The sequence below is a fragment of the Eschrichtius robustus genome, chromosome 5 (assembly GCF_028021215.1).
Source record: "Eschrichtius robustus isolate mEscRob2 chromosome 5, mEscRob2.pri, whole genome shotgun sequence".
Taxonomy (NCBI): domain Eukaryota; kingdom Metazoa; phylum Chordata; class Mammalia; order Artiodactyla; family Eschrichtiidae; genus Eschrichtius; species Eschrichtius robustus.
Window position 1 is genome coordinate 130,404,892 of NC_090828.1, and position 25,599 is coordinate 130,430,490.

The following is a 25,599-nucleotide window of genomic DNA, read 5'->3' on the forward strand; positions in this document are numbered from 1 at the left end:
TCTGGTGCATTATTCCTCCAACCATAGTGTGCCATTTATCAATCACCAACTGAGGGACTTCTCTGGTGGTGCAGTGGTTAAAAATCCCCCTGCCGGGCTTCTCTGGTCGCGCAGTGGTTGAGAATCTGCCTGCTAATGCAGGGGACACGGGTTCGAGCCCTGGTCTGGGAAGATCCCACATGCCGCGGAGCAACTAGGCCCGTGAGCCACAACTACTGAGCCTGCGCGTCTGGAGCCTGTGCTCCGCAACAAGAGAGGCCACGATAGTGAGAGGCCTGCGCACCGCGATGAAGAGTGGCCCCCGCTTGCCATAACTAGAGGAAGCCCCCGCACAGAAACGAAGACCCAACACAGCCAAATAAATAAATAAATAATAATTAAAGGTGCTAAAAAAAAAAAAAAAAAAAAAAAATCCCCCTGCCAAGGCAGGGGACACGGGTTCGAGCCCTGGTCCGGGAAGATCCCACACGCCACAGAGCAACTAAGCCCGTGCGCCACAACTACTGAGCCCACGTGCCACAACTACTGAAGCCTGCGCACCTAGAGCCAGTGCTCCGCAACGAGAGAAGCCACCGCAATGAGAAGCCCGAGCACCGCAACGAAGAGTAGCCCCCGCTCGCCACAACTAGAGAAAGCCCGTGCACATCAATGAAGACCCAACGCAGCCAAAAATAAATAAATAAATAAAATTTTAAAACGAAAAACAAATCACCAACTGAGTGCCAGGCTCCAGGATGGGGATTCGGTGGGGGACAGGCAAACACAGTACCTGCCCTCATGGAGTCTTGGAGCTGATGCAGGGCCCTGGGTCTGCCTTGTGTGTGTGGAGCCGGGGGATGTCCATGACCGCCTCCAGATGTTCCCCTGGGCACCTGAGTCGATGGCAGGGCATTCACATGGAGAGGAAGAGCAGGTGGGAGTGATGGGCTGGGTGTAGAGGGGATATTCAACATACTTAGAAATGGCTGTGGCATTGACACTGGCAAGTCAGAAGAAACCTGGGGCTGGAATAGGGTCCTCAAAGACCCCAACTGTGCCAGAGGTTAACCCTTCAGTTGCTGCAGCCTGGGGAGGTCCAGGGGTCCAGGGGGAGAGGCCAGAGCAGCAGGGGTGGCTCAAGCCAGTGGCTATTCATTAACCAGTAGGGAAATATTTAAATATTTAAATATTTAAATAAAATATGTAAATATCTTAACCCACTAATATGTCCTTCCTGGTATCTACCAGCTGGTTCTCTACTCTGGGTGGAGACATTCAGGAGTTTGTTTCAAACTTGTTGAAATTGATGTGGCAGTTGAACAGCTGAGTGGAGCTGGGCAGGGGGCTGGGAACAGAGGTTTCCAGCACCAGGGAAGGGTGTGTGTGTGCGCTGTGGAGAGGCTGGCGTCCCATCCCCACCATCCTAATGCCTGGAAGAGTGCGTCACCGAAACTGGCTCTTCTTAGGCACTGATGGAGCGTGAACAGTTCCACCACCTTCCTTTTTCCCCTTAACTTTCCCCTAAGCGATTCTGTGTTTTTCTTAAAAGCCCTCTTATTATAGAATACAATGTACCCATCATCTAACTACATTTGCTGGAGCGGGCGCACAGGGCTCCAGATCTGCCCGCTCCTGGCCTGGTTCCTTTGTTCCTTCACTGAGATTCTCTGGGGCCGGAGTACGAGTAGACCTCGAGCCTCAGGCCCCAGCCACTCTGGGCAGAGGGGGAGGGGGAGGTTTCCAGCATCTCCCATTCTAGCACCAAGCTGAATGTTCAGTAGGTGATAAAGATACAGAGAAAAGAAAGAAATGGGAATTCTAGCTGACTTCCCCTGGAAGGAGTGACAGAAATGGCAGGCCTGGTGAGCTAAGTAAAAGCAGGAAGTTCCACCCATTTTGTTGCTTGGTACACTGGACCCAGAGCTGTGGACATGACCAGATACCAGAGTGTTGATAATGGACATTGATCTCCTGGGCCATTTTAGGTGCAATCTGACGTCCTCTCTACATTCGTCCTGAAATACTTCTCAGCGTGTGCAAGTCAGCCCGCCACATGGCCCAGTTTCTCCACACACTTTCCTTCCATCATCCCAACTACTGTTGCCGTGAAAGGAGCCCCAGACGGTTCCTGATGTATGAGGGAAGCACATGTCGACACAGCCTTTGTCACACTGGCTCATGGTGAGGGCCTGAAAACCTGTCTTCCAGCACATTGTGCACTAGCTCCCACGGGCAGGGCTCACCTTGGATCCAAGGACAGTGCCTTGCGTTGGGGGCACACAGCAAACATTTATCAAGTGCCTCCTTGCCACGAGACAGCAAATGAAAAGCAGAAGCACACAAAGTCTCTGCCCTCCTGGAACTTAACTTTTTAGTGAGGAAGGCGGCCATAAACAAGTGAAGAAACAGCAGTGAAGGGGCAAGTGCTATAAAGAAAACTAAAGCCAGAGAGTGGGCGGAGCCGTGGGATGTGCTCTGGTAGGTGGGGAGGTCAGGGAAGGGCTCTCTAAGGAGGTGACATTTCAGTGGAGACCACAACAAAGTAAGGGAGGGAGCTGTGATAACACCCGGGGAGAACACAGTCCAGACAGAGGGCCAGCAAGGGCAAAGGCCACGAACAGGAGAATGCTTGGCGAACTACACAAAATGTCAGGGAGGCCGGTGATCCCCGGAGCAGTAAATGAGGACAGGGGACCACAGATGGGGATGACAATGATAACAGAATGAATGAATGAATGAAGCTCAGGAGAACAGAATCTAAATTTGGGCCTCGGGTCACCTACATGATCTTTTTTTTTTTTTTTAATTTATTTTTGGCTGCGTTGGGTCTTCGTTTCTGTGCGAGGGCTTTCTCTAGTTGCGGCAAGCGGGGGCCACTCTTCATCGCGGTGCGTGGGCCTCTCACTGTCGTGGCCTCTCTTGTTGCGGAGCACAGGCTCCAGACGCGCAGGCTCAGTAGTTGTGGCTCACGGGCCTAGTTGCTCCGCGGCATGTGGAATCTTCCCAGACCCGTGTCCCCTGCATTAGCAGGCAGATTCTCAACCACTGCGCCACCAGGGAAGCCCACCTACATGATCTTGAGCAAGGCACTCTAACCCTCTGTCTCCCATCCCCCACCTACAGAAAGAGAATCATCATCGGTGCCCAACTCATTGAAATGAGAATTATGCCCCCCAAAAGCCCAGCCTAGGAATTAAGAGGAGTCTTGATCAGGAGTCCCATTTCTGCCTTAGGCAGGTCATTTCACTTCTCTGAGCCTCAGTTTTCTCATCTGTAAAGTGGGAAGCATGGGATCAAATTCCATGGTCCACATGGGAATGGCTTGTACATTTCACATGTCAGACAAGTAGAGGGGCTTTTTGAATACTTGAGGGCGGGTGGGCTGTGAGGTTCCCAGGGCAGAAGCTCTCACTTGCCCCTCAGCTCCTGCTGGGGCAGCCCTTCCTCTTCTATTCTCGCCCTCAGTGTTCTTCAGTTCCTGTCTGTTCCTCAGCCCCTGTGTCCTGAATCATTCAGAGAGTACTCCATTTGCCCTATAGAAAGCGGGGTGCTCATTCCTCAGGGGGAAAGGGAACCATCTCGCCCTCCTCCATCCACCCTCCCTCTACACTGTGTCTTTCAACATGGACATCTGACCCCACGTCTCCCCGCTTCCAACCCTCCCCTGGTTCCCCAGGCCCTCAGACAAACATGTCATCTCTCTCTCATGTCACACAAGACCATATGGCCCCTGCTAAACTGTCAAGCCTCCTTCTGGCTAGTCTTTGGCTACAATGAACCAATTTTAATTGCTGTAGACAGTACCCAGTCTCATGCATCCACACCTTTGTACCATTTCCTTTGCCTGGAATGTCCTCTCAAGGGCCGCCAATTCCTACCCAACTGCCTGGAGAACTCCTACTCATCCTGCAAACCCAATGTAGATGTCTCTTTTGAGGGCAAGCCTTCCTGGATCATGTGCTCTTTCCTTCACAGATGATGCCAGCCCTCCCTTCTGCTATGCTCCCCTAGATTTTATATATGCTTCTCCCGTTGTCCTTATACCATGATGCCCCCTGATGTGTCCATGCTCTCCCTCCACCAGCCCATGAATGAGCTTCTGAAGGAGAGCACCTAGGTTATCTCTGTTAACCCAGCACCTGCTACAGGACCTGGCGCATAGTAGGTGGCCATGAAACTTTTATTGAGAGGAAATGAAATGTACTTTGGGGCAGACAGCCCCTTTGCCCTGAAGCTCAAAGCAATTTGTAGTGATCTTCCCAAATTGGACAAGTGTGTACCTGGTCGTCTTTTCCATCCTATTGTATGTGGCAGCTCTGAAGTGAAAGGAAGGCCAGCTGTCTACATTCTCAACTTGGTGAATATTACAAATGACCACATTAGTGAGACAGGCATTTTAGGCAATTTCGTACTGACCCACGTAAGAAAGGCTCTAAATTTAGTGCCCCCAAAACAGAGGCTGGTGAATTTGTAGCCTCACAAACAGCCCACACTGGGAAGGAAGCTGAACTCTATTTGCATGTCAGAGGAGCAATATCTGGTACCTGATGTAAGACTAATTTTATTATTAAATTATCAACACTGACTTACTGAGAAATACGGTACTGCCTGGAGCTATTTTTAACCTCCCGCCTCAGCCCCGATCGGCAAACAAATCATCCTTTGAAGGACACTGCATTTGCAAAAGTGAATTAGGTGAATAAATATCCATCTATTCATGAAGTGTCTTTATTGAGAAATAAATAAATAACAACCCCTGAATGCCTTCATTGTCCCCCCCCCCCCCGGCAGGTTTCCACGAAGATGACGGCTTCTGCTGAGCATGGCAGCGACCATGGAAGGGGCCACCCTGCAAGGCACCGGTCTGAGAATGGGTGGGAAATGTACCAGCCTGGGAAGCCTGGGGCTCTAGGCCTGGGCCAGGGCTGGTGGGATTGGTGACATCTTCCCCACCTCTGGCAGGTGGTTCAGCTCAGCACCTAGAACATCCCAACCATCCCTGAGATGGCAAAGCTCAGGCTCTGGTCCTAGCTTGTGGTGGTTCTGCCACTTTTGATCTCTGGGACATTGGGAGAGTTACTTACCCTTTCTGTGCCTCAGTTTCCTCATATTTAAAATGGGGATAATACCACCTCATTATTGGGTTGTTGGGAGGACTTAATGAGATAACATGTTTAAAATGCTTAGAAGAGTGCTTGGCACACAGCAAGAGCCTAGGAAATTTTACTTCTTGCTATAGTCGTCATTGTTGGGACAGGGAAAAAGGCAAAGACAGAAGCATCCCTCAGGTGGGCCATGTGATACCTTGGAGGAGGACAGGCCTTGACGTCAGACCTGGATTCCAGTGCCAGCTCCACCCCACCCAGCTGTGTGACTCTGGGCAAGCTACTTGACCTTTCTGTTCCTCAGATTCCAAGTCCATGAAGTGAGCGTAATCACACCTACCTCGGAGGCAAAAAATGAGATCATAAATGTAAAGTGTACAACGTGCGTGGTACCTGGCACTAAGTGCTCAATAAACAATGGATAGTTAGTAACAGGAGAGTTACTTGTACTAAAATAAATGCGGTCACTAATTCCTTCGCTGCATTCTCGGCACTCTTTTTTCCCTCTTCTTTCCCTCCCCTCCCACAACCTGGTGCTTATCTGGGATAAAATGAGAATCAGGAATCCACCCCGAAGGAGAAAGATATGCTCAATTTACTGAACTGATGGCCTCTTTATTTAAAATGTTGATATTTTGTTTATCATGGATTGCGTTGATTTTGATGTTTTAAATGTAGCATTAAAATTATCCGTCTTGATGACTGAGGAGTTTTGGCACCCCCTTAAGTTTTGTGCCTCACCCTAGTCCTGGCCCTGCTTTAAATCTCCCTGTGGGGAAGCAAGAAGCTGCATTTGGCTGGGGAGTGAGATGGAGGGAGAGAGGTAGGCTGGGAGGCAGTAGGGCCAGATCACCATTCCCCAGTCCACTAGCTCTGGGACTTGGAGGGTACCCTGTAGGTGCCGGGCGTCACGGGAGGTTTACCAAGCAAGGAGCTGAGAGTAATGTCTGCCGTTTGATGGTGTCCAAACTTCGTCTGCCCCATCCTCCTGGGATGGGAGTCATGGGGAGTTAATTAGGAAAACACTGGCTGGGCCCCTGGCCCATAAGCAGCTGCCCGCAAACACTGGGTCATTGTCAGCTCACACAGAGAAAACAATTACTTTCTGTTTGAGGGCCGAGGCCATGCGATCCCTAACTTGGCAGCCCCGTCAGTCCAGCAGTGTGAAAGGGGGCAGCTGGCAGTGGGCAGTGAGGGCTAGTTAGCCAGCTCCCCAGAACACACTTCTTAGAGACAAGCTCTCATGGCCTTCAGGTCCCGGAGCTCCGTGGTGAAAGCGCCTCCCCCTGTCCCCCAGCCGCATGTGCACCAGGCTGGGTGGTGGCCTTGCTCCTGCTTTACTTCCACAAGAAGTCCTCCGCTCCAATTACTAACTTAGTGGATGTAAGACACAAGCCTAAGTTTCTCCCTCTGCAGCCAGACCTCCGAACACAGACGACAGTGTAGGAGTTGTGAAGGGCCCTCCAGATACGGGGACACGTGCGCAGGGTACCCTCTGCACACCCCAGCGAAGGTGGCCAGCCGAGTGGAGGGTGCAGCCCGTGGCCACGGGCCAAGCAAGGGCTCAGACAAACCCCACACAGGGCACACGGCGCAACCAAACTCAAGGCAAGGAGCGTGCAGTGCCCCAGACTCTCACGGTCCAGCAGAGGGGGCAGGAAGCGCCCTGGGCTTTGCCTCAGGGGAGGGGCCAGATCCCCGGCTACCTCACATATTTATAAGACAGGTCTTGAGTGTGGCCTCACAGTTTCAGCCTCACCTGTGGGGAGCTTCTTGTTCTCAAACGCCAGTCACTTAGGAGTAGACTGTCATGCTCCTTGCTGGACGAACTCACTGATAGGTGAGAGCCCTACCCCCATTTCTGTCAGTAAGGAGCTGTTTGGAGAAAGTGAGGAAGGGGCAGATGGGGGTTTCTGGAAGCTCTGTCACCTGACTGGGAGTTCTTTGTGTGAAGACTGTCTTCCCAGCACCTACACGGGGCCTGGTGTGCAGGTATGCATTGAATTCATGGACAATGGATGGATAGGTGGATGGATGGATGGATGTGTGGACGGATGGATGGATGATGGATGGATGGTGGATGGATGGATGGATGTGTGGATGGATGGATGGATGTGTGGATGGATGGATGATGGATGGATGTGTGGATGGATGGATGGATGGATGGATGTGTGGATGGATGGATGTGTGGATGGATGGATGGATAGTGGATGGATGGATGGATGGTGGATGGATGGATGGATGTGTGGATGGATGGATGGTGGATGGATGGATGGATGGATGTGTGGATGGATGGATGGTGGATGGATGGGTGGATGTGTGGATGGATGGATGGTGGATGGATGGGTGGATGGAGGGTGGATGGATAGAGGCTTTAGTTGATATATACAGGAGTTATTAGAGGGCCAGGGTACATGCAGGAGAGTGGTCTGCTCCACGTAGCCTAGAATAGGGGTAGGAATCTATCTGCTTTCTCCCAGCCCCCTCATGTTTACATATCCACACCCTACACTTTGAGCCAACAAAAACCCTGAGAATCTGACCGGGAGGCCATTGCCAGCAGGACAGTTAACCAGCTATGTGGCCTTGGACCAATCACCTCACTTATCTTAGCCTAAGTCTCCCCTACAGGTAATTGGATGTGTAATCGCTGACCCACTCAGTGAAGAAGGTCATGCAGACATCAAATGGGAAGGAGCTCTCTGTAATCTCAACTTGCTGGGGACTGTGGGGCTCGAGCATCACTACAAATTAGAGAGCAAGTAGCTGCCAATGTGCTTTGGAAAGGATCAATCAAATCAATCAAAATGTTAAGTTGCTGCCGCTACATGTCAGGCATCTGCTTCTGTGTTTCCAAGGCATCTTGATTTGGGTCCTTTAGGCAACTCCAGGACCCTCCCAACCTCCAGCTCCGCGCTTCCCCCTCGTCTAGCCCTGAGCCCAGGACCCCTGCCCACCCCTGACCCGCCCCAAAACAAACTCCAAACACATTTCAAGGACAGTCAGCCACCACGTGTACTGAGTGTGTTGAGGGCAAAGGGAGTGAACTAATGGTGTAAATCATTCCACCTTTCCAGTGTGGGGTGAGAAAGGCCTAAGTAATGGGGTCTTCTGGGCCACAGACAGCACCAAACCGACACAGTCACCCCTGATATGTTCAAGCACCCACCTACAGGCACACCACATCCTACATACAAATGTCCCGGCCACAGTAAACCTACGTACACAGCACACACACACACACACACACACACACACACACACAAGCACACGGAGGCTCCAGGAGAGCCCCCTTCCAGAGGCAAGCCCCACCCCATGCCTTTGCCTATGCTGGTCCCTTCCCACGAGAATGGCACCTCAACTCCCTGCCGATCCCCACCTGGATGTGGCTTTCCAGGAGAGGGAAGCTTCCATGCCTCTTCGGTGCTCCTCTCCTGGCTCCACCCGAGGCTCAGGGACTCCCTCCTTGGTGCAGCCTCCGTCCTGCTGCAGGTGACAAGTTTCCAGCCCCGAGCCCTGCTGTGGCTCCTCCCCTCCACTGAGAGTTCCCGTGGGACTGGGGCGCATCTCAGGACATCTTGAATCCCAGACCCAGCATGGAGCTCCATATAGATAGGGTAGCAATCAATAACTCTTTGGAGAATGAATAAATAACCAGCAAATTTTCAGTGTGTGAGTCTTTCCTGCACAGCCTCATTGCAAGCCCCATAAGGATGAGGACCAAAACTTACAGGGCAAACTCTGACTCAGAGGTCACCACCTCTGGGAAGCCCTCCTGATGGTTCCAGCCCTTCCCAGGCCCTCTCAGTTTTAGGTGGAGATCCCCATGCCCAGAGCAGCCATCTGGGCAGCTTTCCCCATGTGTGCCTGGTCTCACCACACCCTGCAGCACCTCTGTTGTGTGGAACAGGGGGAAGGGGGAAGTAGACAGTGGCCAGACAGATCCGGGCTTGACCTCGGAATCCACCACTTCTTAGATGCAGGGCTGTAGCGCAGTTCACTTAACTTCTCAAGTCTCAGCACCCTCGGCTGTGAGATAGAAAGAAAAACGCCCATCTTGCAGGGCTGCAAAGAGTTTTAAATGAGGTCACACGAGCCACATGCGCCTCCCAGCAGGTACTCAACAACGGGAGGGAGCGCTATTGCTGTTATCACTGATAATTTTTTTTTAACATCTTTATTGGAGTATAATTGCTTTACAATGGTGCGTTAGTTTCTGCTTTATAACAAAGTGAATCAGTTATACATATACATATGTTCCCATATCTCTTCCCTCTTGCGTCTCCCTCCCTCCCACCCTCCCTATCCCACCCCTCTAGGTGGTCACAAAGCACGGAGCTGATCTCCCTGTGCTATGCGGCTGCTTCCCACTAGCTATCTATTTTACGTTTGGTAGTGTATATGTGAACATGCCACTCTCTCACTTTGTCACAGCTTACCCTTCCCCCTCCCCATATCCTCAAGTCCATTCTCTAGTAGGTCTGTGTCTCTATTATTCCTGTCACCAGCCAGACTGAAAGAGGGTAGCGACCAGATCCCCTGCTGCAGTGCTGGGTGCACGGTGGACACCCAGTAAGCAGATTGTGAATGGAACACATGGCAAAGCTGGTTTTCAAAGTCCAGAGACCAGCATACTTCTCCCATCAGACTCTGCACCCTCAAGCAGGGTCTGCGTCTCCCGGACGTGCATGCTGGTGCTGGGGAAAGAAAGAAGAAACCAGCCTTCCAAAGACTTGTGAGGTCCATGTGGATCTCACAGAGGCAGGGCAGGCCTTGAAAGAGGCCATGGCCTGGACGGCGTGCCCTCAATGTACCCTTTTGCATGGGCCGTGCCCAGCCTCCTCCCACTCAGCCCCAGGAGCTTTGGCGGGGATTAGTGGGTGTTCTTACTATGCATGGCGAGAGGCCCTAAGCCACTGGGATGTGCCCATCAATTTGAAATCAGGCTGTGATGGAGCTGGGCCGTCAATGGGAGTTTGCATATTCATGCAGCAGAGCCCTGAGACTTAGTCACGGCTCCAGGCCCAATTGTGCAGGGACTTATTAGCCTAAAGTCAACAAGGGAGCCCCACCAGGATCTGCACAGGACCATTGCATGCACACCAGCGAACAGGGACCGGGTAGGGCCTGGGTTAGGGTTAGGGTTAGGGTTAGGTCGTGGGGCTCATCCTCTCTGGGAGGCCAAAGCTTGAACAATGAGAAAGGCACTAGTCTGAATCCTGGCTCTGACATACAACTGTTGAAAATGGCCAGTCACCTCATCTGTGAAATGGGTGCGATTATGTTTACCTCACAGACTCACTGAAAGGACTGTAGATATGTTGGGAAATGCCCTTGGTGGCTCCTACGCCAATGGCATGCTTGTAAATGCCAGCCGTTGTCACTGAAATCCTGCCGTTTCTCATTCTAAGCAGCCTTGGTTTGATGCTTCCTGAGATGTGTCAGCTCAGCAGAAAACAGAGCAGCCCCTAATAATTAAATATTTCAACAACAACACCTACCATCCCCAGGACTGAAGCACTTACTCTGTGCCCCATACTGTATTATATCATCTCATTAAATCCTCCCAACCACCCATGTGGTAGGCACACTGGCCCCATTTTACAGATGGGTAACGTGAGGCTCAGCAAGTTAAAGATCTGTCAAAGTATTGCAGAGGCAGTTTATGGTAAAGGTGGATTTGAATCCAAATTCAAAGAGGATTGTTGAGTTCCATTGAATAACTGTAGCTTAGAAAAGTTTCCAGGTGGTATAGGTGGAAAAGTGACTTTTTAAAAACAAATATTTAAATGCTGATAATAACCAACTTTTATTGAGTATTTCCCATTAACATAGCTGACATCCATTAACTCATTCACTCCTCCCAGTAGTCTTATGGAATAGGTGGCATTTTATGGAAGAGGAAACCATAGCTCAGAGAGGTTATATGACGAGCATCAGAATGAGAGACAGGGCATTAGATTACGAGAAGCAGGGCCTTTGAGTCAGACAGACCTGAGCTTCCAACTTGGGCACTTCCTTGCTGTGTGATCTTGGGCAAATCACCAGACCTCTCTGTGCCTCAATTTTGCCCCTCTCCCAGAGTTGTTAGAATTTTTGAGCTATTTAACTTGCTGAACCTCACTTTCCTTCTTTGTTGATATTAAGCAAGATAATACAGATAAAGGGCTCAGCTCGACTTTTTTTTTAACATCTTTATTGGAGTGTAATTACTTTACAGTGTTGTGTTAGTTTCTGCTGCATAACAAAGTGAATCAGCTATAGGCGTACGTATATCCCCATCTCCCCTCCCTCTCGCGTCTCCCTCCCATCCTCCTTATCCCACCCCTCTAGGTGGTCGCAAAGCACCGAGCTGATCTCCCTGTACTATGCAGCTGCTTCCCACTAGCTATCTATTTTACATTTGGTAGTGTATATATGTTCATGCCACTCTCTCACTTCGTCCCGGCTTACCCTTCCGCCTCCACGTGTCCTCAAGGTCATTCTCTACATCTGTGTCTTTATTCCTGGCCCTAGCCCTAGGTTCATCAGAAGCATTTTTTTTTTTTAGATTCCATATATATGTGTTAGCATACGGTATTTGTTTTTTGCTTTCTGACTTATTTCACTCTGTATGACAGACTCTACAACTTTTTTTTCTCTTTCCACTCTGTGTCATGACCTGGTTGCTTTGAAAGGGCTGAGCTATTTTGGTGCACTCAGCTGCTGCCCCCTGCTCAGTCTGGTTCCAGGGCACACGTCAGATGCCCACTGTGGCCTGGCATCCCTGCGCCTGTGTCAGTCTCTTCAGCTGGCCTGGAGTCACCAGGCATCAGTGCAGAATGTCCCGCCCTCCCCCGCCGCCTTCCCCCACCCCAAGGTGCAGTGCATCGGGGAGAAGCAGCAGCACCCAGCCCTGGACACGGGAACTGCAAGAGAGGAAGGGAGGAGAGAAGGGGGCCATTCTCCAAACCTCAGGCTGGGGACCTGGGTACACAACTGAGTAGGCAAATGGAAGGAATTCCCTTCCTCTTCCCTGTACCAGCAGGAGCAAAACTTGGCTGGCGGGAGTTGATCTCTTTCTTTCTTTCATTTACTCAGTCCCAGGGGAAGGGCTGCTGGGTGTAGGTAACATACCAAGAGGTAGATAGTGAGAACAGGAGGAGGGGACACACTTGAATAATCTGAAAATTAGATGGAAGACATTGTTTACCTTGCTTTGAAAATAAGGCAGGATTTTCCCACATAAGGGCAGAGTCTGTATCTAAATGGAAGAGCAATCTTGTTAGCAGAGGCTATTCCTCCGCTAGAGCAGGGATGTAAGAAACAGCTTCCAGGTCTAGTGATGGAAGATCCAATCTTCCATCTGTTTAACCTATCTAGGTCCATCGTCTATGGTCAATGGCTTGCACCTCGGCGGAAAGGGAAAAGGGCTCAGCACTAACTGCCCCTTAGCATTGTTCAAGGGCGATCATTAGGAGAAAGAGCAGGTGCAGGACCTGCCGGTGTTTAGAGTTTTAAATTCTTCCCGAACAAATCCACACATATGTACATTTGAAAAGTCTGGAAGAATACAAAGCAAGCTGTTAACAGAAATTACCTCTGGGGAAGGAGACTGCATAAGGAGAGAGGGAATTTTTATTTTCTGTCTTATATTTCTGTATACTGTTTACATTTTTTGCAAGTGCAGATTGCATCAACAATTTTTCAAAAGATGTTTTCCATTTGGAGAAAATAAAAGCATCCTGACTGCAAAAGCACCAACTGAGGGACCCCGCTGGAACTGAGGCTACTGCCCAAGCACCCTCAGAAGGTTGAGGGACATCCTAGAGGCCCTGGGGGGAGGAGACCCAAATCAGCCCGGAAGCCAAGGTGGGCAGTAGTCATAATTTCACGTCAGCTGGACAGTTCTCCTGCTTTCTAGACATGTAACCGGGGCCTTGAAGCTTGCAATAAATGCTCTTTTGCAGTCTTCACCACTCACCCAAACCTTAACAACTCAGGGTCAGGGATGGAGGCGGTTGGGGACCCATTGGTTAAGAGCAGTATGCAGCTTGCTGGGAAGACCCCCTCTGATCCTGCTGTAAAGTCAGATACTAGAGGTCTTTCCAAAATCTACCCTGTCAGGATCCCCCAGGATTCCCACATCCATCCATCCATCCGTCCATCCATCCATTGCACAAATGTTTACTGAGTACCTACCGTTTACCAGGCACCATTCTAAGTGCTGGAGTTGGGCATGTGGGTCTCAGTGGTGACTCACACAGATGCTGGGTCTGCCTTGTGAAGCCTGCCGTCCATGGGGAAGACAGACAACTGAACATGGGATTACAGCCTTGTGGCAAGCACCATGGTAAGGAAGATCAGGGTTCTGTGGTCCTTAGGGGAAGGGACACCAGGGTGAGGGCTAGAAGGCTACTGGAAGAGAGATGTGCCTGAAGGAGGGGTGGGCGCCAACCCGGAGGAGAGGATTCCAAGTACAGGAAACAGCATGACCGGTGTATGGAACAGTAAGAAGGAAGAGAGTGAGAAGTCTGGAAATCAACTGATTACACTATTGGGAGAGAACAGACACTTAGGAGCCTCTACAAGAGGTGTGGCCTCACCTCTGGGGTCCTTGATGGGGAGCCTTGCTTGTATCAGTGTGCCTTTGTTGTGGTTTGCCTTTGAGGCCTCACCACCCTGCCCTGCCTATATTCCCAAAAGATTTGGTTTCCAGGCTCCGACAGACTTCAGCACCAGTCCCTTGCCCCACATCCTGGGCAAGTCACTGCGCCTCCTTGTGCCTCAGTTTCCTCATCTGTAAAGTGGGAGAATAGCAGTACTTACTTCACAGGGGCGTTGTGAGGAAACAATTGTGCCCTAGCACCAATTCTTGCCACATTGTGAGGGCTTAATCCATAAAAACTGTAGCTCTGCCTGGTTGGCCATGGCCATGGTGCAGTGAGCGTGAAAGCTAGAAGACAGGCACATGGGGGTTGTTGCATTATTCTGTTTCCTTTTGAGTATTTTTGAAATTCTTACGACAAAATTTATTTTTAAAAATGACTGCTCCTATCATTTACTTCCACTACTGCTGGGACCCGTGCTCCTTTGTGTAACACCCTCATTGGTTGAAGGAAACTAGGGTATGGCAATAACAGGCGATCAAAACATGCTTCTAGAATTCCACATTTCCACTTGCCAGCTTCATCCTTCACAACGTCCAGCAGGGCCCTGGGAGAGACCTTGTCCCCAGCCCGGCCCAGTCTGATTCCAGGATCTGGTTCCAATGCCAACATCAGTCTTCAAAATCAGACAAGAGAAGGAAATATTGAAACTTTAGTTCTATTTACTTTTAATCTAAAAAGGAGAGAGAAAATCAAGCATTACTAATACTTAAAATATGGATTGAAACTGTGCACTCAAAGAACTAAAGTGCACAGACTTACCTGGGACTCATAAAAGAACATATTTTTGCCTAAGATTCCGCAAAAATGACAAGTTGAAGGGAAACACTTGGATTGGCCCTTGTTTCTTTTTGTTGCAATGAGAGGAGACTTGTGTCCAAACTTGGTTAGCCGGCTGGAATATAGATACGGACTTGAAAGCGGAGATCCTTTGATGAATATAAACACAAAAAGATAGAATTTTGAAAGTATGGATTGACAATGGTATACATAAATTATTCATAAGTCAAATACGTATATTGGGGATGAGTGCTCAAAAAAATGTTTGTCCAGTAGGACTGCATGGTCAGTGAAGTTTAAGCAAGCGGTCTCCACCATATGACCTCTCCATGGTGTCGTCATAGCTCCATGCAGAGGGCAGCCTAGATGTTTTGTCTTGGGTGCCCAAGAGAGCCACCTGTCACACAGATAGGAGGTTCACGTAGCAGACGGCATAACTTCTGTGCGAATTTCCAGGGCCAGGTGTGTATCTCATGCTCACAGGCAGTCCTGAAAATAATTACTCACCCAGATGTGGACTCTGGGAATGAAACAAGGACCCTCTCTGCAATCAGGGACAGCCATGCTCACTTCAGCTAAACCCTCCCCCCCCAGCAAGAGGAAGACGGGAGAGCTATTATAAGAGAAGGTGGTCAGTGGCGCCTAAGGAGAAGAGTTGTGGTGGGGGTTGCTGGTGGAGACACACAGGTAAACATGGAGCATTTGGAGTTGGTGACCAAAGGGTCCCGCCATCAACACTGAACCCAAGCCAGGAAGTTCAGCCAAATGCTTCAGGAGTCTGGGGTGATCTCTGGGGGCAGCCTGGGTCAAAGAAGCAGGTCGTTCATCTCGTCTGACACTTTGAAGGGTGCTGAGACTCCCTACCCAAAAGTAATTAGGAACTTAAAATGTTACTTCACAACTGATTGATAATAATTCTCAACCCAACTAGAGACAAAAAGGATAAGTGGGGCTTCCCTGGTGGCGCAGCGGTTGAGACTCTGCCTGCCAATGCAGGGGACGCGGGTGCGAGCCTTGGTCTGGGAAGATCCCACATGCCGCGGAACAGCTGGGCCCGTGAGCCACAACTACTGAGCCTGTGTGTCTGGAGCCTGTGCTCCGCAACAGGAGAGGCCACGATAGTGAGAGGCCCGCGCACCGCGATGAAGAGTGGCCCCCGCTCGCCGCAACTAGAGAAAGCCCTCGCGCAGAAACGAAGACCCAACACAGCCATAAATAAATAAATAAATAAATGAAAATTTAAAAAAAAAAAAAAAAAAAAAAAAGGATAAGTTTCTGGAGCAAATAGTTTCTTTAATTTCACATGCACCCCGAGACTGATGGCACACAGAGGTGGCAGAGGTCTCCCCATCCCTGCCTGCCCCATCTCAGGGAGTCCTCCAGGAAGATCATGGGATTGTAGATCAGTGGGTCATGAGGGGCCTGCCTGGTACACAGAGAACGTGTCGACACAGGGAGAGTTGCTCCTGAGCTGGCGAGCTCCTGCCACGGGCCGCGCCTCCCACCCGCTGCCTCATCAATCTTTCATCCTCTTAGTAGCTGACACCTCTGGCAGCACCTCCCAGCAAGCTGGGCATTAGAATTGCAAGAAGCCCGGTTGCCCCGGGGAATACAGATGGAGGAAACTCAGATTCAAATTTGTCCAAGTATTGTGAACAGCCGGACCCAGGCAAGGCGTTTCTACTGCCCTTCCACCAAAGGGGAGTGATGGGGGTTTTGTTAGAAGTACAAATTGCTTCTTAATGCAGAGGATAAAGCTGGGCTCCTTAGAAATTCCTCCCGCTCCCAGGAAAGCCACCGCTGCATGTCAATTTTCATTTTTGAAATTTAAACTGAGGGCTTTGTGTCTAAGCTCCATCTCATCGGAGGAAGGGGAGGAATAAGTCAAAAAGGATTAGGGGCCCGCTGGGGATTGCAGATCCATAGCAATTAGACTTCATTTGAGTCTCAGATATTTGGTTTTAATCGCATTTCTGGATCATACAATCGACAAGGCATCAGAAATTGATACGTATGCAACGGTAGACGGGGTTGGCTCTGCCCTCTCCAGTTCCTGGGCTCAGCTGGGTTTGGGCTCCACAATCATTGGGGGTGGGGTGGGTGGGGAATTGGGACTCATTTGGGTCTGAAACTGGAGAGATGGTGGTTTGCACATGGATGTTGTTTTTCCCCTCGCTCTCTTTGAGCACTTTATCCCTGGATTCGAAGCAGATGCAATCATTGCTAATATTCAAGTGAATGACGATAAAACAAATAACATAAGAGCAAATAAAATAAGAGCATAAAAAGAAAGAGCGACAGACACAGGACTCGAGGCAGGGGGTATAACTGTCTTTTAAATGGGAATCACGGTTTTCAGCATCCTCCAGGAATTAAAGTTGAGCACAATGCAATTTGGGGGCAGACATGTAGCCATGAACGTGTCACACACCACATCGACATGACTCTATGAATACGTATGTGTGTGCATGTGTGTGACATGGATTAGCGATGACAACCACAACATTATATCCACATGGGTTGTGTGTGTGTGTGTGTGTGTGTCCAGTTTTACATAGGTAGCGCACTCTGGGGTTGCCTCTGTGTACACATTCACATTTCTCTTCAAACAACTGGTCAAAATGAGCTCCGTAAATACTAACAGTTTGCTAACTAGTTATTTTGTAGATAACGTACTGTTTATCGGAACTCAACCTAAAGACAGAGTAAAAAAGTGAAAAGAAAAAAATCAACACCATGTGGAGTGTGTGTGCGGAATGGCGAAGGGAAGGAAAGAGGGGGACCAAACAAACACGGTCAGGTTCAGGGCAGGTGTCCCACACCACTGTGCACACGGGAAGACCCGCGAAAGGGGGTGTCCCACTGCAAGGGATAGAGTCTATCTCAGTTACCACACAGCTCTGGGTGAATTCAGCAAGCCGGATAGTCCACAGAATTGCCTCAGTTTACCAGTTCCTTGGAGAGTTATGGACCCAGCTGGTGTAAGTTAATGGACATTAATTGTAGTGCTGAGTGTACTGCATGCCTGAGTGGGTGTGTTTCCTCAGGGAGTTCTGTACTTCCTTTTAGGAGATCTCAGACATCACTAGATGGCAAATACCTCATTCATGCCTCTCATTTTGCAGAAATGCCTCCTCTCCCCTTTCCTTCTCCAGAAGCTCCTGGCCTTTGACCTCCTCCCACAAGGCTGGGAGCCTGAAGATCCAAACCTCCCTCTCCTGTCACCCTCAAAGTCTCCCTCCCCCCCCTCCTCTGGGCCCCTCCAATTCAAGGCAGCAGCCCAGCCCAGGGGAGAACCCCCGCAAAGGGTGAGATGTTGCCCTCCCATCTCCCCACATCTTTTCACCCATCCCAGGGGGCAGGGACAAGGCAGTGGCTGGCAACCAGGGTATAGATGGAGCTATTCAGGGCCTAGTTTAGGTCTTTATGCCAAGGTGAACATCTGGAGGCTTGGTCCTGGGGCCACGCTGATAGAGACATTGGAATCCATAGTCTAAAAACATAATTTAATGCATTGCGGTGGGTCTGAGGCAGGATGGAGTTTCCGTTTGCTGGGATTCTGCTGAGGGTGGGACTTTGGCGTGTAGACAGGGACATTTGCACGAGTATTTCAGGTCACAGAGAAGGACGCCCCAGGGAGCTCGTGCTCACTTTGGCCTACCTCGGGTGGCCCGGGCTGGGAGCCCTCAGTCTCAGGGCACTCCTAGGAGGAGGGGGGCTGGAAGAGGGCAGGCGTCCCTCCGGGCCTGTCCAGTCCGATCAGGCTTGCAAAGTCTGCGCTGCCGCCTCACTGGGGTTCAGATTCACGCTCATTTCTCCACTCTGGCGTCCCCCTCTCCGGCCCTGGGTTGGGGAGAGGGACCAGGAGCACAGTCCAGAGCGTGGCGAGTCGCAGACACACTGAGGTCGGAAGCGGGGCGGGAAGGACAGCAGGGAAGTGTCTTTTCCAACGATGTCAGGAAGCGTCAGGAAGCGAGAGTGGTCCTCGCCAGGGATCAGCGCGTTCCCACCGGCACAGGGCGGCCGGAAGCCACCCCACCTCGCGCTCCCGGCGCCTCTAATCCGGGTACAGAAGAAAGCCCGAGAACGTGCTGTACTTGTTGTTGTTGCCTCCGTGAGCCTTGCCTCCGTCCAGCTTCACGTACACCTCGTCCCCTGAATCAAGGTGCAGCACCACGCTGTTACTGGCGTAGTCGTAGTTCTGGTCGGCGTCCTGTGCGATGGCGCTGGCCCGGACCTGGGGGCGAGCGGCCACAGCGGTTGGGCCCGGGCACCTGTGCTTGGGCCCTCGCCTGTCCCCCACGTGGCGCGCCCCCTGGCCGGCCTTCCGCCTGCAGCTCCAGGGTCCACGCTCCCACCCAGGCTCCACGCTCTCTCTCCAACTTAGCCAACTCCTTCCCGGTCCCCTATGCTCCGCAGTTCCCAAGTCCGGGAGGGAGGGAGAGAGAGGGCTTCGTGGGCACTGACCCAGCGGGGACGGGCGGGAAGCAGGGGCCGGGCCGAGAAGAAAGGAGACGGGAGGGCACAGGGGAGAATGGGGCGCACAGAGAGCTAAAAGAGAGTGAGGTTTCCGAGAACCCCACGGGGCTTCAGGCGGGTATGCAAATAGCCGGGAGAGTGCAATTTGGTCTCGGAGCTCCGGGAACGCTACCTCGGGAGCTATGGGACCAGGGCGCACCGGGAAACGAGATGTTATCGTGCGCTCCCTGCCGGGGCGAGCTCGGGCGCCGGCGAGTGGGGAGAAGGGAGGCTGGGTTCCCAGGCGGTTCGGGGCTCAGGGTGGGAACGAGGGTCCGCGGGGATCTGCGGGGGAGGAGGTGGGAGTAGGGGGGGGGGTCACTGACCTGCCCGTTCTTGCAGAGGTCCGCCCACATGCTAGTGCCGTCGCCGCCGCGCATGAGGATGTGGTAGGTGAAGAAGTAGATGCCCCGCACCTGGCAGCTGAACTTGCCAGTAGTGGGGTCGTAGTGATTGCCGAGATTGGTGACCACGTCGTCGAATCTGAGCACCTCGTAGCCCTCGTGGGGGCTCTTCAGACCCACATAGAAGGCGATCTTGGGACCGCTGAAGGCGGCGCTCAGCGCGCCGGTCACTTCGCCCTCAGAGTCGCCGCCGCCCCCGGTTCCGCCACCCACCACCCCGACACCGCCGGCCGCGCCCGCCGTCAGCTGCAGCCCAGGCAGCCCGGGCCGCCCTGAGTCGCCCTTCTCCCCCGGGGGACCCCTGGGTCCAGGTGGGCCCGGCTCTCCCGGGGGGCCCCGCGGCCCCGGCTTGCCGGGTCGCCCCGGGTCGCCCTTGGGTCCCTGGATGAAAGGGGGCGGAGGACTGACGCTCAGGTCCTGCATGACTTCCAGGGCGGTAGTGCTGGGTCCGGGCGGTGGAGCCTTGGCGCCCGCGGGGCCCCCGCCTGGTGCCGCGCTGTACGGGTCGCAGATCATGCGGCAGGTGCCCATCATCTCGTAGTGCGCCGCCCCGGGGGGCGCCGCCTGCAGCAGCAACGGCACGGCGATAAGCAGCCCCAGCGCCATGGCCAGGAGCACGCCGACGGCCGCCAGGCAGGCGCGCCGCCGCCGCTGCCACAACCGGGAGGCGACCGCCACCAGCTCCTCCTTGCCGCCCGGGGAGGGAATGGTCGGGCGGGTCGGGCGGCCCCGCTCCCCGCGCTCGGGGGCGGACTCCGCGGGTCCCGGCCGCGCCCCCGACGTGGCGACCCCCTGCTCTGGGCGCCCAACTACTTCAGCAAGAGGCGCCCTGGCCCAGGCGCGGGTGCGCACCGCGCCGTGGCTGCTCTGGAGAACCGCGGAGCCCGGCGCGCATGGCCGGGGGCTCACGGGACGAGCCCGGCGCCCCACGGGTCCCGGCGGCTGCGGCCGGGGAGAGCCGGGTGCGAAGGCGGCGTCCCGCGAGGGCTCGGCCGCGCTGCCTCCTGCCCGGCCCGCCTGGGCTCGGCGGGGATCCGCGCGCAGGGAGGGCGCTCGGGCTCCGCGGCGCGCTCTGCTCTGCTCTGCTCTCCAGCTGCTCGCTGGCTCTCGCGCGGAGGGGGGACCCAGCTACCCTGACGTAAGGAGTCCGGGGCTGAGCTGCGGAGGCGGCGAGCAAGCAGCGCGCGCTGCCATCACTTGGGAGACGGCGCCCTCGTGTCATCAGTCTTCGGTCCTCCTCCTCTCCGGCGGCTCCCTCGGCAGAGACGGCGAGGGTGCGGTTCCTCCTGGCGGCGCCTGGGAGCCACAAGTGGGCGCAGCCCGGGCCCAGCTCCTCGGGCACACCCACTGGCGGCCACACTCACGCGCCCTCACCCACGGCACACTCACCGGCGCACACAGGCACCTCTACATGGCCACGAAGGCACCCGGAATCCCGAAGCCAGCAAGGTCCTTCGGGGGTCACCTAATCCACCCCCTGCCCGCAAGCAGGACTAGACTTAAACCCCCCAGTCAAGGAGAACCTCAGTCCCATAAGCCCCAGGAGAGAAGAACTTTCTGAAAGCCCTGCTGAGTTACCTCTTCAGAATGGAATAAATCTCGCTTCTGGAAGGTCTTTCACACACCTAGCCTGAGGACTCCAAGCTATCAAATAGGCTCCAGAAGAGCAGCCCACCAGCTCTTTGAAAAGCCCAAAGCCCCGAAAACAAGAGTCTACTAGCCTTAACCCCTTTCTTCTACCCAAAGAAGGTCTGGCCCTTGCAAAGTTCATTTAAATCCAGATCCCTGACACCCAGCACTTGGCGGTAACCTTGGTGCACTCAGCTCCCACTCCCAGCCAGCCACTACCAGCAGATCCACAGACAGGTTCCTTTGGACATCCCCAGCTCCCTCCTACTGAGGTGGGTTTAGTTATTTAAAAAATAGTCCAAAGCCATTCTGAGCCAAAGCTGTGGCACCTGATTTAGAGAAGAATTATCCATCTCTAATGCAGCTTGTGAAAATAAAGCAAGGATGGGAGGTGTTTCTGTGTATTGGTAAAACCTCAGACATCAAAAGCCCTGTCTTCCCTAAATGTAAGGCCAGACACTATAAAACTCTTAGAGGGAAACATAGGCAGAACACTCTATGACATAAATCACAGCAAGATCCTTTTTGACCCGCCTCCTACAGAAATGGGAGTAAAAACAAAAATAAACAGATGGGACCTAATGAAACTGAAAAGCTTTAGCACAGCAAAGGAAACCATAAACAAGACGAAAAGACAACCCTCAGAATGGGAGAAAATATTTGCAAATGAAGAAACTGACAAAGGATTAATCTCCAAAATTTACAAGCAGCTCAATATCAAAAAAAACAAAAAACCCAATCCAAAAATGGGCAGAAGACCTAAATAGACGTTTCTCCAAAGAAGATGTACAGATTGCCAACAAACACATGAAAGGATGCTCAACATCACTAATCATTAGAGAAATGCAAATCAAAACTACAATGAGGTATCACCTCACACCGGTCAGGATGGCCATCATCAAAATATCTACAAACAATAAATGCTGGCAAGGGTGTGGAGAAAAGGGAACCCTCTAGCACTGTTGGTGGGAATGTAAATTGATACAGCCACTATGGAGAACAGTATGGATGTTCCTTAAAAAACTAAAAATAGAACTACCATACGACCCAGCTATCCCACTACTGGGCATATACCCTGAGAAAACCATAATTCAAAAAGAGTCATGTACCACAATGTTGATTGCAGCTCTATTTACAACAGCCAGGACATGGGAGCAACCTAAGTGTCCATCGACAGATGAATGGATAAAGAAGATGCGGCACATATATACAACAGAATATTACTCAGCCATATAAAGAAACGAAATTGAGTTATTTGTAGTGAGGTGGATGGACCTAGAGTCTGTCATACGGAGTGAAGTAAGTCAGAAAAAGAAAAACAAATACCATATGCTAACACATAGATATGGAATCTAAAAAAAAAAAAAAAAGGTTCTGAAGAACCTAGGGGCAGGACGGGAATAAAGACACAGACGTAGAGAATGGACTTGAGGACACGGGGAGGGGGAAGGGTAAGCTGGGACGAAGTGAGAGAGTGGCATGGACATATATACACTACCAAATGTAAAATAGATAGCTAGTGGGAAGCAGCCGCATAGCACAGGGAGATCAGCTCGGTGCTTCGTGACCACCTAGAGGGGTGGGATAGGGAGGGTGGGAGGGAGACGCAAGAGGGAGGAGATAAGGGGGTATATGTATATGTATAGCTGATTCACCTTGTTATACAGCAGAAACTAACACGCCATTGTAAAGCAATTATACCCAAATAAAGATGTTCAAAAAATTAAAAATTAAATTGCCATATGATCCAGCAAAAAAAAAAAAAAAAAAAAAAAGCCCTGTCTTCTGGTTCTGCTCTTGCCCTGTCTGTGACTTTGGGTGGGTCGTTCCCTTCTCCAAGACTCCGTTTTCCTAAAAGGCAAGCTCTTGTCCCAGCCCTCCCTGACAGGGGAATGCACCAGGCCGGGCCTGGGAGGAGAGTCAGCGGCTGATGTCGGTGTTTGGCAGAGCATCAGTGTCTCTGGAACAACTGTGCTCCTTCCTGAGGCTATTGCTTTGAAGAGAACGTTTCATTTATCAGGTGTTGTGTTCTCATGGTTTGCTTAAAAATTCATCTTGTTTCTCTCTAGTTACTCTGGGTCATTTTCCCTCCCCACTACGCATTGGTCCAGCCTCTTCCTTTGTTGGTGTCTCTCCCAGGGCATAGCAGAATATCTGGCACCTGGTAAGCCCTCAGTACAGATTCCTGGAAAAGGTGACGAAACCTAGCTTGAAGCAAACTTGACCCAGGAGATAAGGGGGAGGAGGGACTCATTTATTGGGCACCTACTATGATGCATCAGGCACTTTGTATGTGCTGCTTCACATACTTCTCCCAACAGTCCTATGGATTGGCAATCATTCTCCCATTGCTCAGATGAGAAGACAAAGGCTTTGAAAGTGTGAGGTGCCTGCCCAGCGTCCTCCACCGTATAACGGAGCAGGACTCCTCCTCCCACCCAGACCAGGGGCTCTGAGAACCTGGCAATGAACATAGCACTGGCCACTAGCTCCTGGCCACATTCTGCACTTGTTTGCTGGGTCCTGGGAGCCCTCCCTTCCTTTCCCTAGGGCCACCTCTAGAACTAGGAGCCACAGTGATTCCAGGAGCCACACTGCCGGGTTCCAGTCTTGGCTCTGCAACTTCATGTCTGTGTGACCTTGGGCAAATGGCTCACCTCCCTGAGCCTCAGTCTCCATGTGTGTAGAATGGGAATGACAAATGTCACTTCCAAGTTATTGAGAGATTAAATGAGTTAATTAATACAAAGGCCTTAGAACAATAGCTGGCTCAGTAAAGGTTCACTATTATTATTAACTACTGATACTTTGGACCTCCACCATCATGCCTAAGACCACCACTAAAGTAAGACATGTGGGCAGTAAGCACATGTGGGGTGGGGAAAGTGGATTTATTTTAAAAACAGAGAGACCCAAAGATCATCCACGCATCCTATCCTTCTCAGGAGCGGAGAAGGGGGACCGCAGCATCCATCCCACATTCCCCTCAGACTGCCCTGCTCTGGCTTCCTGCCCCCTATCAAGATTGCCCAGGGCTTTCAGTCACCAGCTCCACCTGGACAAATATTTTCCAGGCATGCATTCACTTTGAATTCCTCAGCCCTGCAGACCACCAATTCCTCCAATTCCAGTGCTTTTGCCCCTGCAGGATCTGGGCAGGGGAAAAGCAAGGAGGGGCAAAGTTTGCTCCTCAGGCTTTTACTTTCACAGACCTCAGGCAAAGCAACCTTTCCAGGGGATCCGCATTCCTGGGAGCAACTATAGGCTTGCAGGGAGGCGGGCTACTTCCCCAGGCCAGCACTCCACCGAGGGCAGGGGCAGCAGCAGCTCGAGCGGGTGGAGAGCTGGCAGCTTCCTCCCCGCCAGTCGCATGAGTCACGATGAAGTCCTTCCCCTGCCCTCCCTCCCTCCCTCCCTCCCACGTGGCAGAGCCAGAGAGAGTAGCTGGACACACCTCCTCATCTGCCTGGCTTCTGCATCCCCCCGCCCCAGTGATGCACGTCATCGTCAGTGACTGTCTTCTCATTAATATTAATTATGACCTTTATTAGCATATTGCCTTCCATTTAGACTGTAGTTTTACATTTCAAGGTCCAGTAATGACTCAAATCTGCCCCCAAATTGCCCTTAGTGAGCCAGTCTGCGTTCCTTCCATCAACATCCATTGACAGTTTACCACGTGCCAGCCAGTCACCTCCACCTTCTCACGTCACAAAGCCCTTGTGGCCTGTGACACAGAGTTTGACACTTGATCACGCACTGTCTTATCTGCTACTTTAATGATTCCCACCGGCAATAAGCCCCACTCTTCATTCATCTGCACTACAGTGTCATCAACCTGGGATGCCTGTCCCCCCTCATCCCTCTAGACTCATCCCTGGACTCAAGTCCCAGCTAAGTCCCTTGTCTGAAGATTAGCTAAGTCCCTTGTCTGAAGTCTCCCCTAACCTCTCCCCAAGCAGAACTGACAATTCTTGCCCATGTACCCTTAAATTACCTTGAATGTATATACTCCTGCCATCACGTATCATGCAATCAGACATGTGTTTACTTGTTCGTCTCCCCAACCAGGGTGTGTGCTCCAGTAGGACAGAAATCACACCATTTATTAATTCATGCATTGTGTCATTCATTAGTCTCACAAATATTTATTGACCCCTATTGTATGCCAGGCAAGGTGCTGTGTGCTGAGCGTGCAGTGGAGAACAATACAGGTGTGGTCCCTTCCATTCTTGCTGTCCTGCAAGACTTCCTTAACCCCGTCTACCTCTTTCTACTTGTGTCATTTGAGTTTGCATCTAAAGAGCTGCAATCTGGCATGGCTGTGTGTTGGCATGCTTTCTTTGAATTAGACTTGTGAGCCTATTGGACTGTAAGCTCTTTAGAGACATCATCTTGAATACATTGGCCAATCTTTTGTCTCCATCGCCAATGGGAAGGGCATTATGATATGAATTCAGAGAGGTAGGCTGGGCCCACATCACACAAGCTCTTAAGGTTAAAGATGGGAGACACTTGAGCACGTTTATTTGCTAA

General features: G+C 51.7%; 1 protein-coding gene across 2 annotated transcripts; it reads right to left on the bottom strand.

The window, feature by feature from the left end:
* Nucleotides 1-18,569: 18,569 nt before the first annotated feature.
* Nucleotides 18,570-20,040, bottom strand: C1QL2 (complement C1q like 2). 2 transcript variants are annotated; one of them, XM_068544012.1, is made up of 3 exons: nucleotides 19,644-20,040; nucleotides 19,357-19,604; nucleotides 18,570-18,749 (listed from the first exon to the last, which is right to left on the bottom strand). In XM_068544012.1, the coding sequence occupies exons 1-3, from the start codon at nucleotides 20,038-20,040 to the stop codon at nucleotides 18,570-18,572; spliced, it is 825 nt and encodes a 274-aa protein (XP_068400113.1). The 2 variants fall into 2 exon arrangements, with proteins under 2 accessions (XP_068400113.1, XP_068400112.1); XM_068544011.1 differs by having other exon boundaries at nucleotides 19,357-20,040.
* Nucleotides 20,041-25,599: the final 5,559 nt, after the last annotated feature.

Excerpts from the sequence above, each read along its gene's own strand:
- C1QL2 (XM_068544011.1), bottom strand. The coding sequence starts at position 20,040 with ATGGCGCTGGGGCTGCTTATCGCCGTGCCGTTGCTGCTGCAGGCGGCG. Across the intron at positions 18,750-19,356 it reads ACCTCTGCAAGAACGGGCAG|GTCCGGGCCAGCGCCATCGC; the intron begins GTCAGTGACCCC and ends GCTCGCCCCCAG.